This window comes from Cyanistes caeruleus, chromosome 9 (assembly GCF_971803275.1).
Source record: "Cyanistes caeruleus chromosome 9, bCyaCae1.hap1.1, whole genome shotgun sequence".
Classification (NCBI taxonomy): Eukaryota; Metazoa; Chordata; class Aves; order Passeriformes; family Paridae; genus Cyanistes; species Cyanistes caeruleus.
In genome coordinates, this window is record NC_141709.1 from 25,065,719 (window position 1) to 25,078,309 (window position 12,591).

At 47.2% G+C, this 12,591-nt stretch overlaps 1 protein-coding gene, 1 long non-coding RNA gene and 4 other non-coding genes across 6 annotated transcripts; 4 read left to right on the forward strand and 2 right to left on the reverse strand.

The window, feature by feature from the left end:
* Positions 1-883: 883 nt before the first annotated feature.
* On the forward strand, positions 884-997 carry LOC111942872 (U5 spliceosomal RNA). Its single transcript, XR_002870729.1, has one exon. It is a non-coding gene; the product is annotated as a U5 spliceosomal RNA (small nuclear RNA).
* A 443-nt stretch (positions 998-1,440) lies between these two features.
* On the forward strand, positions 1,441-1,555 carry LOC147651705 (U5 spliceosomal RNA). The gene has a single exon (XR_015274185.1). It is a non-coding gene; the product is annotated as a U5 spliceosomal RNA (small nuclear RNA).
* A 1,131-nt stretch (positions 1,556-2,686) lies between these two features.
* On the reverse strand, positions 2,687-4,953 carry LOC147651706 (uncharacterized). Its single transcript, XR_015273588.1, has 3 exons — positions 4,863-4,953; positions 3,188-4,680; positions 2,687-3,081 (listed from the first exon to the last, which is right to left on the reverse strand). It is a non-coding gene; the product is annotated as an uncharacterized LOC147651706 (long non-coding RNA).
* Positions 4,954-5,278: 325 nt separating this feature from the next.
* Positions 5,279-10,552, reverse strand: LOC147651707 (uncharacterized). Its single transcript, XM_086901508.1, has 4 exons — positions 10,538-10,552; positions 6,657-8,135; positions 6,308-6,403; positions 5,279-5,395 (listed from the first exon to the last, which is right to left on the reverse strand). Exons 1-2 carry the CDS (start codon positions 10,550-10,552, stop codon positions 7,221-7,223), a joined length of 930 nt encoding a protein of 309 aa, XP_086757634.1. The 3' UTR covers positions 5,279-5,395; positions 6,308-6,403; positions 6,657-7,220.
* LOC147651708 (U5 spliceosomal RNA) lies at positions 10,432-10,545 on the forward strand. The gene has a single exon (XR_015274189.1). It is a non-coding gene; the product is annotated as a U5 spliceosomal RNA (small nuclear RNA).
* A 436-nt stretch (positions 10,553-10,988) lies between the features above and the next one.
* Positions 10,989-11,103, forward strand: LOC147651709 (U5 spliceosomal RNA). The gene has a single exon (XR_015274186.1). It is a non-coding gene; the product is annotated as a U5 spliceosomal RNA (small nuclear RNA).
* Positions 11,104-12,591: the final 1,488 nt, after the last annotated feature.

Consider the following 12,591-nt stretch of genomic DNA (forward strand, 5'->3'; position numbering starts at 1 on the left):
TGAAACCGAAAGTGAAACTGAAACCGAAAGTGAAAGTGAAATCGAAACCGAAAGTGAAAGTGAAATCGAAACCGAAAGTGAACCCGAAACTGAAACCGAAAGTGAAACCGAAACCGAAAGTGAAACTGAAACCGAAAGTGAAACTGAAACCGAAACTGAAAGTGAAACCGAAAGTGAAACTTAGAACCCTGATCTAGAACCGTAACCTAGAACCCTGACCTAGAACCATAACGTGGAACCCGAGAAAGCGAAAGTGAAATCGAAACCGAAAGTGAAAGTGAAACCGAAAGTGACACTGAAAGTGAAACCGAAACCGAAAGTGAAACTGAAACCGAAAGTGAAAGTGAAACCGAAACCGAAAGTGAAACCGAAACTGAAACCGAAACTGAAACCGAAACTGAAACCGAAACCGAAAGTGAAACCGAAACCAAAAGTGAAAGTGAAACCGAAACCGAAAGTGAAACTGAAACCGAAAGTGAAATCGTAAGTGAAACCGAAACTGAAACCTAGAACCCTGATCTAGAACCGTAACCTAGAACCCTGATCTAGAACCGTAACCTAGAACCCTGACCTAGAACCGTGACCTAGAACCCTGACCTAGAACCCTGACCTTCAATGTCCAGTTAAATATGGCAGCCACTAAGTATTCTCGGTTAAATACGGCGGCGCTTTGTATATCCGGCAAAAACAATGGCTTGCTGTGATCGGTATGGTGCGGGCCGGTGTGGGCCGGGGTCGGGCCAGCCGGGCTGTGGTAGCGGCTGGTGCCGGGCCGCGTGAGGCGCCGGAAGGAATGGGAATTGGGAAAAGGAATTGCGTGAGCGCCGCCGTGCCCTTGGGGCAGCAGCAGGGCGTGGGCATATGTGCGGGGCCAAGCAGGGCCATACTCTGGATTCTCTTCAGATCGTATAAATCTTTCCCCTTTTACTAAAGATTTCCGTGGAGAGGAACTAGTACGAGTCTTAAGAGAATTTTTGTGGCTCCATTACGGTGGAGCTAACCATGCCTGGTTAAGGAAAGAGCAAATGCTGAGCGTTCTTTAGGGTGTGTTGTTGTTAATGAATTGCGACCACGGGGAATATCAGCAATGCCCCCGCCGTTCGGACCGTAGGGATGGAAATGGATCCGCTGTGCCACCGCTGTCCACAACACCAAGCTGCCCCGCCCATCCGCGCCGCCGGCTCCACCTCCTCATTAGCGGCGCCTCGTAACCGGCCTGATTTGCATACCCAGGGTGCTCCGCGGCCCCTCCGGTGTCCGGCGCTGCGGCCGCTGCCCCGCCCGGGCCTGTGGGGTGCCCGGCGGCGGTGTGAGGTGTGCGGCCCCCGGGGCCGGGACCAGCCGGGGCTGCGGGGCCGGGAGCGGCGGGCGGGCGAGCGTCGCCCTCCGTGTGTGGGGGCAGAGCAGTCGGTGGGTATGTCGGCGAGGGGAGGCAGTGTTATACTCTGGTTTCTCTTCAGATCGTATAAATCTTTCGCCTTTTACTAAAGATTTCCGTGGAGAGGAACAGGCACGAGTGTCGAGAAATTTTTTGAGGCTCCGCTTCGGTGGAGCTACAATTTCTTGGGTTAAAAATAGAGCTTACAAATGCTGCAATTTGAGCTAAGGCCGACAGGGTTTGCAGGGGGTTGTTATACCTTGTTGTGTGTACACTTTTTAGAGTGCGCTACCTTTGCCCCCGGGTGGCCTTCCAGAGCGACAAGCAGGGTCTTTCACTCAGGGTCCGTCAGCACCTGCAGGGCTCAGCCGTCACCTTCACAGGTTAGGGGAGGAGCAGGGGGCTGTCCCCAGAGGCGAGGGGTGCAGCAGCAAAGGCTGCCCGGCTCCAGGCAGGGGCTGCCTCTAGCATTAATGCTACCCTGCAGGCCTCCAGAGATGTGCTGAGGGCTGCTGGGTGAGGATGGTGAACAGTTCCAGTGCTAGGTGTTTCCTGTCCCAGCTCAGCAGCGCAGGCCACAGTAGCCCAGGTTGCCTGAGCATAGCGGCACATGCATGTGCATAGATCATTATACATACACACAGCATACACTACATCCATCCTCCTTTCATGCTAGCAGCATAACTCCACCTCTAATATCTCAGAAGTTAGCAAAGCATCATTCTTTCCTTCCTAGTGGTCCACATACACAGACACATTTTGGCTGAGAGAGTATGTTTAATTAGCAGCTGCCACAAAAGCCATTGAGTAAGAAACTGGAGCAGAATTTACAGGACCATAAAAAGAGCCTTGGAGAAATGGCTTCCTTTCAGTAGGCAAGGACTTGGACACACTCCTCCCAGGAAAGATTCACCCATTCAGCTCTGGCACACCTCTTCGCTGAGTATCCCAGCTCTGACAAGTCTCCAGCCCTGGAGATGGGTGTGTTTGGGAATGAGGCAGAATCGCTGCCTGCAGGTAGTACTCAGACCCTCCCTTCTACTGCCACTGGAGCTGGCTTGAAATTTCAGTCACAGGGAGATGTGAAATCTGCACTGGTTTTGTGTATTGTCACCCTTGATGGCTGGGGCTTGAAGCAACGTATGTTCTGCACAGGCCTGAAAGGTACTGCATTGTTCATGGCCACTGCATTCTCCACACAGCTAGGAGCTACAGCCAGCAGTGAAGCACCATTTTATAACATCAGCCACCCACTGGAAAAAGCTAGTGCCTATGATTGTGCACTCAATCCTTAAAGAAATTCAGCCATTTGCACTAAAATTGGTTTATTCAGTATTAATTTCCTGCTGTGTCCACAAGATAGTGCTGTCAGAACACCTTTTCTGCAAAAGCAGAGGACAGAAAATGTTTGGTGAGTAGGGAAGCAAACCTGAGGAGTTTTCCAGTGACACCCTCTCAGAAGTACGGGTGGTAATGTTTGAGTCCTAGGCTTTTTATGGTCACACAAGAAATTTGCAAGACTTTAATACAGACCAGGAAGAACAGTTAGTTCTCAACAAGCCCCAGTCTTATTAAATGATTGTTAATCTATGCACAGCTGAACACTTCTTGTTTACTTTGTCTGTTGCTGCTACTAGGCCAGGACAGGAACACAGCATTTTCCAGGGTAGGAGCTGATGGCCTGCAGATCAGGTCTCTAACTCCTAAGGTGGATAAAGGGAAAATAAGCAATGTTAGGCACAGAGGGAAGGTAGTGGCAATACTTCATTCCTTACACAGGGAAAGGCTAGATAATCCAAGAGTACTAACACCTGAAGTAGAACAGGATTGTCTTGCTTTTGTCCAAACGTAGTAGGGCATAACAGCCCTTCTGCTCTGGCTGTGCCATCTTAGTGTGATGCAGGCAGAGCCCAGGTCCAAGTCAGCTTCCACACTTCAGAAACCCTCAGAGCACTCAGCCCCAGTCTGCTCCCAGAACCTAAGACGTTGAGCACAAAGTGCCCCAGCTGTGGAGAAGGACCATGCCTGGGTTGAAGTATCCCTTCTTTAAATGCTTGTGACTGATGTTTGCTTACACCCCTCAAAGATCCCTAGCTCTTTTGCTGTCTGTTCCAGGCCAGCCCTGAAACATAGCACACAATTGATCCAGCCCAGGTTGAGTAACTGGCCTTCAAGTTAGTTGGCATCTCCAGACATACAGCAAGGATGCAGTCCACAGATGGCAGATGCAGAGCTGGGGTGGGGCTCTGTCACTTAAATTACACCCTTGACTTTCAAAGGGAGAAGGTAGCTATAAGAAAAGAAGGAGTAATGGTAGAGGGTCCCTTTGTGATCTGATGTTTGGATACCTGCATCCTGTGTTGCTGAACCTATTGCTCACAACTATTTTGTGCTTTTGAGGACAAATGCTGAACTGAGCTGAATAAATGAGAAAGAGCAAATGCCTTACAACTGCTCCTCCCCTAACCTGCTCTTTCCCAAAGGAAAGGTCTGCGGGGCAATCTGGACCCAGGCTGCACACAAGGGCCATGGGAGCAGATAGCTACACCTAAGCCAGCTTCCCGCGTTAGGAGTTCCCAGCAGCATCTCAAAATTAAGAGACAAAACATATTTTGAGTGATTTTTATGTAAACATTACAATATAAAGACTTTGAAAAGAAACTTCATCCAAGAAAACAGCCTCCCTACCAACAACCAGCCAGTCTTTAGGAGCTGTTAAACTTTACCAAAATCAGGAAGAAATATTTTTTATAGGACAGATAAGATAATGAGATCCAAGAGCATTTATTTATTCAACTTCTTAAAATACTGGTTTTAACAATCACATAGTCCATTCTCTTTCTATAAAAGCAAAACCTTCAACAGTTTTGCAATGTTTTAAGCATATCTGGAAAAGGTTATGTGTATACATAACCTATACATATGTATTTAGTTCTCTTAGGGGAGACCAGTGTCACTAGCAAAGGGCCAGATGCCAAATATCTCAGGCAGACTGCAGACTCTCAGGCCCCCTACCCAAGCCTTGCAGTAGGTGCATTTTAGCACTTTTCTGAGTACCCTGATTCAGGCTATGAAGAAAAAGACTGCTGTGTTCACTGCCCTTGGGCATATGACCTGCAGATACCCTACAACATTTAAAACAGGAGTCATACAAACCACTGACAAACATGCAAGACAAGACAAGTGCATGCAACATTGCTTGTGAACCAGGTTTTGCTATAATGACTAAGGCCTCTGCTGGCTTATCTGCTTGCTGGCTTGCTCCTCCAGTTGCATGGCAGTTCCCAGGGCATCCAGTGTTTCTGTAAAGAAAGGTAAAAACAACAGGGCGACTGATCAACTCTCCAGTCCAGCCGTCGCTCTCAGAAGACCTCAGAGCTACGCAGGACTGGGTGCTCAAACCCCCACAGGTATGCTGGTGTTACTTCCAGGTCTTTGGAAAAGCATTACTGACAGTCATAGTCAGATATAGGCTCTAACATACCTCTGACACTGAGGAAATTTCTTGAGCTGTCCTCCACAAAGTACTTAGCTCTGCTCACAAAGGTCTCAAGATCATAATCTGGCTTCTCTGTGATTCCCAAGAGAAATTCAGTTAGTTTCTTCAAATCTGGCAGTCTAATCGACATAGCTGAGCTTCTACAGACCAGGAGCAGTCAGTGCTCATTAGCAGCAAGTAGAGGTTGTTATTTGGAGGGGAAAGGGAACTGGCAAAAACAGTGGAATGCCCCAGTTTAACCAGCTGGGCCAGAAAAGACAGGGAAAAGTTGGCAGTGAGGAAAAAGTAACACCACTGGTACAGCATCTTGCATTGCTGCCCCAGCAGCACTTGACTCAGACAAAGCAAGCCGCTATCAACGTATAGAAGGTGGCCTGAGCTGGGTTTGCTGTTTCCCATACCTGTCTCAGTTCTCTGAGCTGTTCTATAACCTTCTCCTCCCATTCACTAATTTGAGCCATAACCTCTCGATAGCTGAACATGTGGGGAGAGAGTTCCTCTTCCTCATCCTTGGAGAGCTGCAAGAAACAGCCCAGGTAAGAACAGCAAGTTGTTCCCAGCTTTGAGTTCTGTTTAGCCACTGCACACACATACATTGAATTCAAGACCTGAGCCTTCTGTACTGGTCTCAATCTCCTCAGTCTCCATTTGATTCTGAGTTTCACTACCTCCATCATGAGGGCTGAGCTCTTTCACTCTGCAATAATTTCTCTTTATGCAGCATTCTCCAACACATAAGATGGGAATGCTTTCCAGCAAAATTTTTGATAACAATACTGCAGTTATGGGCAAATAATTAATCAGACAAATTAATAATTTCATTTACCCAAGAGGTTTTTGGTGACTTGGAGTTTTTTACTGATGCAGCAAGTTGAACTATTTGTACAGCACAGCTACACATTCAGTTGAGTTGGGAAGTGTATATGCCATTGGGTGAGACAGAAGGCAAAGGTAACAAGCTCTTCTCCTGTCACACAGTGATACATACACAGCATTTTTAATGGCTGAGTGTACTGACCAAGTCAGGGTTCTCTAGTTTTCAACCTCTTTTTACTTCCTCCACTTTCTAACCTATTTAAAACTGCTTAACATATTACTTATATTGACATGTTCTGTAATAGTTAATTTTAAATTATATCTACTTCTACAACAGTGGCTGTGCCACTTACAAACTGATGGTCATATATCATTGCATGATAATTGCTGAACCACAGGCTTTTCACTAGTGACACAAAGTAAAACAAGACAGCTTAGCCCTAAATAGGAAAGCCAAGTGACCTCACAGATACCAGCAACTTCCTCAAGCTCACAATATGCTCGGATGATTCCCAAGGTGCAGTGATGCACCAACTGCTTGATGCCAACATTTTCAGTGCAAAATAGAGAAGTCTGTCTACAGGCTGCAGTTAGTAGCCTCAGTATTTACTTACTGGATCACTTATAGATATTGGCTGGCAGTTTAAAGTTTCTCTGAATTCCTTGATCATACGCGCAAACTCCCAGTTTGGACAGGTGCTGTCAAAGTCCTGCACGGAAAAACCATGGATGTGAATGTAATTGATCTGTTACAGCAGAAAAAGGCCCCAGAGCCTATTAAACAAGCAGCTGTATGCAATTCAAAGCATCTTACAAGATTCACAATTTTCTGAAACCAGAATCAATCCATCCTTATGTACAGCTTTCTAAGAACAAAGCCTGTCCAAAATGTTTTGATTTCAACTACTGTATTACAGTGTCATATAGAATCTCCCCTTACAAGTGTATTGTAGAGTACTCCACCTGTGCTCGTTTGATCCTGATTTCACTCATTTGAGCTCTCTTTTCTTCTCTCTTGTTTCTCATTTTCTCCATCTCTTTCACAATGTTAGATCTTCTTCGAACTGCATAAAATAAAAACAATTTCTTGGATTAAAATTTCATACTCGATTTTAAGCACAAATACTTCTACCTATCCAGGTTGCTGACAGACTAACTCATACAGGAAATAACCATCTTCCGAAACCGAAAGTGAAACTGAAACCGAAAGTGAAATTGAAACTGAAACCTAGAACCCTGATCTAGAACCGTAACCTAGAACCCTGACCTAGAACTGTAACCTAGAACCCCAACCGAGACCCCTGACCTAGAACCGTAACCTAGAACCATAACCTAGAACCGTAACCTAGAACCCTGACCTAGAACCGTAACCTAGAACCGTGACCTAGAACCCCGATCTAGAACCGTGACCTAGAACCCTGATCTAGAACCCTAACCTAGAACCCTGACCTAGAACCGTAACCTAGAACCCTGACATAGAACCGTAACCTAGAACCCTGACCTAGAATACTGACCTAGAACCCTGACCTAGAACCGAAACTGAAACTGAAAGTGAAACCGAAACCGAAAGTGAAACCGAAAGTGAAACTGAAACTGAAACCGAAAGTGAAACCGAAACCGAAAGTGAAACTGAAACTGAAACCGAAAGTGAAACCGAAACCGAAAGTGAAACTGAAACTGAAACTGAAACCGAAAGTGAAACCGAAACCGAAAGTGAAACTGAAACCGAAAGTGAAACCGAAACTGAAACCGAAAGTGAAACCGAAACCGAAAGTGAAACTGAAACCGAAAGTGAAACCGAAACCGAAAGTGAAACTGAAACCGAAACCGAAAGTGAAACTGAAACCGAAAGTGAAAGTGAAACCGAAAGTGAAACTGAAACTGAAACCGAAAGTGAAACCGAAACCGAAAGTGAAACTGAAACCGAAAGTGAAACCGAAACCGAAAGTGAAACTGAAACCGAAAGTGAAACCGAAAGTGAAACCGAAACCGAAAGTGAAACTGAAACCGAAACCGAAAGTGAAACTGAAACCGAAAGTGAAACCGAAACTGAAACCGAAAGTGAAAGTGAAACCGAAACTGAAACCGAAAGGGAAACCGAAACCGAAAGTGAAACTGAAACCGAAACCGAAAGTGAAACTGAAACCGAAAGTGAAAGTGAAACCGAAACCGAAAGTGAAACCGAAAGTGAAACTGAAACTGAAACCGAAAGTGAAACCGAAACCGAAAGTGAAACTGAAACCGAAAGTGAAACCGAAACTGAAACCGAAAGTGAAACCGAAACCGAAAGTGAAACTGAAACCGAAAGTGAAACCGAAACCGAAAGTGAAACTGAAACCGAAACCGAAAGTGAAACTGAAACCGAAAGTGAAACTGAAACCGAAAGTGAAACCGAAAGTGAAACCGAAACTGAAACCTAGAACCCTGACCTAGAACCGTAACCTAGAACCCTGACCTAGAACCGTAACCTAGAACCCTGATCTAGAACCCTGACCTAGAACCCTGACCTAGAACCGTAACCTAGAACCCTGATCTAGAACCCTGACCTAGAACCCTGACCTAGAACCCTGACCTAGAACCGTAACCTAGAACCCTGATCTAGAACCCTGACCTAGAACCCTGACCTAGAACCGTAACCTAGAACCCTGATCTAGAACCCTGACCTAGAACCCTGACCTAGAACCGTAACCTAGAACCCTGATCTAGAACCCTGACCTAGAACCCTGACCTAGAACCGTAACCTAGAACCCTGACCTAGAACCCTGATCTAGAACCCTGACCTAGAACCCTGACCTAGAACCCTGATCTAGAACCGTAACCTAGAACCCTGACCTAGAACCGTAACCTAGAACCCTGACCTAGAACCCTGACCTAGAACCGTAACCTAGAACCCTGACCTAGAACCGAAACTGAAACTGAAAGTGAAACCGAAACCGAAACCGAAAGTGAAACAGAAACCGAAAGTGAAACCGAAACCGAAAGTGAAACTGAAACCGAAACCGAAAGTGAAACTGAAACCGAAAGTGAAACCGAAACCGAAAGTGAAACTGAAACCGAAAGTGAAACCGAAAGTGAAACCGAAACTGAAACCTAGAACCCTGACCTAGAACCGTAACCTAGAACCCTGACCTAGAACCCTGACCTAGAACCCTGATCTAGAACCCTGACCTAGAACCCTGATCTAGAACCGTAACCTAGAACCCTGACCTAGAACCGTAACCTAGAACCCTGATCTAGAACCCTGATCTAGAACCCCGACCTAGAACCCTGATCTAGAACCCTGACCTAGAACCGTGACCTAGAACCCTGACCTAGAACCCTGACCTAGAACTGTAACCTAGAACCCTGACCTAGAACCGTGACCTAGAACCCTGACCTAGAACCGAAACTGAAACTGAAAGTGAAACCGAAACCGAAAGTGAAACTGAAACTGAAAGTGAAAGTGAAATCGAAACCGAAAGTGAAACTGAAACCGAAACTGAAAGTGAAAGTGAAATCGAAACCGAAAGTGAAACTGAAACCGAAAGTGAAAGTGAAATCGAAACCGAAAGTGAAACCGAAAGTGAAACCGAAACTGAAAGTGAAACTGAAACCGAAAGTGAAATCGAAAGTGAAACCGAAACTGAAACCGAAAGTGAAACCGAAACTGAAACCGAAAGTGAAACTGAAACTGAAACCTAGAACCCTGACCTAGAACCGTAACCTAGAACCCTGACCTAGAACCGTAACCTAGAACCCTGACCTAGAACCGCAACCTAGACCCCTGATCTAGAACTGAAACTGAAACTGAAAGTGAAACCGAAACCGAAAGTGAAACCGAAAGTGAAACTGAAACTGAAACCGAAAGTGAAACTGAAACCGAAAGTGAAACTGAAACTGAAAGTGAAACTGAAACCGAAAGTGAAACTGAAACCGAAAGTGAAACCGAAACCGAAAGTGAAACTGAAACCGAAAGTGAAACTGAAACCGAAAGTGAAACTTAGAACCCTGATCTAGAACCGTAACCTAGAACCCTGACCTAGAACCCTGACCTAGAACCCTGACCTAGAACCCGAGAAAGCGAAAGTGAAATTGAAACCGAAAGTGAAAGTGAAACCGAAAGTGAAACTGAAAGTGAAACCGAAACCGAAAGTGAAACTGAAACCGAAAGTGAAAGTGAAACCGAAACCGAAAGTGAAACTGAAACTGAAACCGAAAGTGAAACCGAAACCGAAAGTGAAACCGAAACTGAAACCGAAAGTGAAACTGAAACCGAAAGTGAAACTGAAACCGAAAGTGAAACCGAAACTGAAATCGAAAGTGAAACTGAAACCGAAAGTGAAACCGAAAGTGAAAACGAAACTGAAACCTAGAACCCTGACCTAGAACTGTAACCTAGAACCCTGACCTAGAACTGTAACCTAGAACCGTGACCTAGAACCGTGACCTAGAACCCTGACCTAGAACCCTGACCTAGAACCCTGACCTTCAATGTCCAGTTAAATATGGCAGCCGCTAAGTATTCTCGGTTAAATACGGCGGCGCTTTGTATATCCGGCAAAAACAATGGCTTGCTGTGATCGGTATGGTGCGGGCCGGTGTGGGCCGGGGTCGGGCCAGCCGGGCTGTGGTAGCGGCTGGTGCCGGGCCGCGTGAGGCGCCGGAAGGAATGGGAATTGGGAAAAGGAATTGCGTGAGCGTCGCCGTGCCCTTGGGGCAGCAGCAGGGAGTGGGCATATGTGCGGGGCCAAGCAGGGCCATACTCTGGATTCTCTTCAGATCGTATAAATCTTTCCCCTTTTACTAAAGATTTCCGTGGAGAGGAACTAGTACGAGTCTTAAGAGAATTTTTGTGGCTCCATTACGGTGGAGCTAACCATGCCTGGTTAAGGAAAGAGCAAATGCTGAGCGTTCTTTAGGGTGTGTTGTTGTTAATGAATTGCGACCACGGGGAATATCAGCAATGCCCCCGCCGTTCGGACCGTAGGGATGGAAATGGATCCGCTGTGCCACCGCTGTCCACAACACCAAGCTGCCCCGCCCATCCGCGCCGCCGGCTCCACCTCCTCATTAGCGGCGCCTCGTAACCGGCCTGATTTGCATACCCAGGGTGCTCCGCGGCCCCTCCGGTGTCCGGCGCTGCGGCCGCTGCCCCGCCCGGGCCTGTGGGGTGCCCGGCGGCGGTGTGAGGTGTGCGGCCCCCGGGGCCGGGACCAGCCGGGGCTGCGGGGCCGGGAGCGGCGGGCGGGCGAGCGTCGCCCTCCGTGTGTGGGGGCAGAGCAGTCGGTGGGTATGTCGGCGAGGGGAGGCAGTGTTATACTCTGGTTTCTCTTCAGATCGTATAAATCTTTCGCCTTTTACTAAAGATTTCCGTGGAGAGGAACAGGCACGAGTGTCGAGAAATTTTTTGAGGCTCCGCTTCGGTGGAGCTACAATTTCTTGGGTTAAAAATAGAGCTTACAAATGCTGCAATTGAGCTAAGGCCGGCAGGGTTTGCAGGGGGTTGTTATACCTTGTTGTGTGTACACTTTTTAGAGTGCGCTACCTTTGCCCCCGGGTGGCCTTCCAGAGCGACAAGCAGGGTCTTTCACTCAGGGTCCGTCAGCACCTGCAGGGCTCAGCCGTCACCTTCACAGGTTAGGGGAGGAGCAGGGGGCTGTCCCCTGAGGCGAGGGGTGCAGCAGCAAAGGCTGCCCGGCTCCAGGCAGGGGCTGCCTCTAGCATTAATGCTACCCTGCAGGCCTCCAGAGATGTGCTGAGGGCTGCTGGGTGAGGATGGTGAACAGTTCCAGTGCTGGGTGTTTCCTGTCCCAGCTCAGCAGCGCAGGCCACAGTAGCCCAGGTTGCCTGAGCATAGCGGCACATGCATGTGCATAGATCATTATACATACACACAGCATACACTACATCCATCCTCCTTTCATGCTAGCAGCATAACTCCACCTCTAATATCTCAGAAGTTAGCAAAGCATCATTCTTTCCTTCCTAGTGGTCCACATACACAGACACATTTTGGCTGAGAGAGTATGTTTAATTAGCAGCTGCCACAAAAGCCATTGAGTAAGAAACTGGAGCAGAATTTACAGGACCATAAAAAGAGCCTTGGAGAAATGGCTTCCTTTCAGTAGGCAAGGACTTGGACACACTCCTCCCAGGAAAGATTCACCCATTCAGCTCTGGCACACCTCTTCGCTGAGTATCCCAGCTCTGACAAGTCTCCAGCCCTGGAGATGGGTGTGTTTGGGAATGAGGCAGAATCGCTGCCTGCAGGTAGTACTCAGACCCTCCCTTCTACTGCCACTGGAGCTGGCTTGAAATTTCAGTCACAGGGAGATGTGAAATCTGCACTGGTTTTGTGTATTGTCACCCTTGATGGCTGGGGCTTGAAGCAACGTATGTTCTGCACAGGCCTGAAAGGTACTGCATTGTTCATGGCCACTGCATTCTCCACACAGCTAGGAGCTACAGCCAGCAGTGAAGCACCATTTTATAACATCAGCCACCCACTGGAAAAAGCTAGTGCCTATGATTGTGCACTCAATCCTTAAAGAAATTCAGCCATTTGCACTAAAATTGGTTTATTCAGTATTAATTTCCTGCTGTGTCCACAAGATAGTGCTGTCAGAACACCTTTTCTGCAAAAGCAGAGGACAGAAAATGTTTGGTGAGTAGGGAAGCAAACCTGAGGAGTTTTCCAGTGACACCCTCTCAGAAGTACGGGTGGTAATGTTTGAGTCCTAGGCTTTTTATGGTCACACAAGAAATTTGCAAGACTTTAATACAGACCAGGGAGAACAGTCAGTTCTCAGCAAGCCCCAGTCTTAAATGATTGTTAATCTATGCACAGCTGAACACTTCTTGTTTACTTTGTCTGTTGCTGCTACTAGGCCAGGACAGGAACACAGCATTTTCCAGGGTA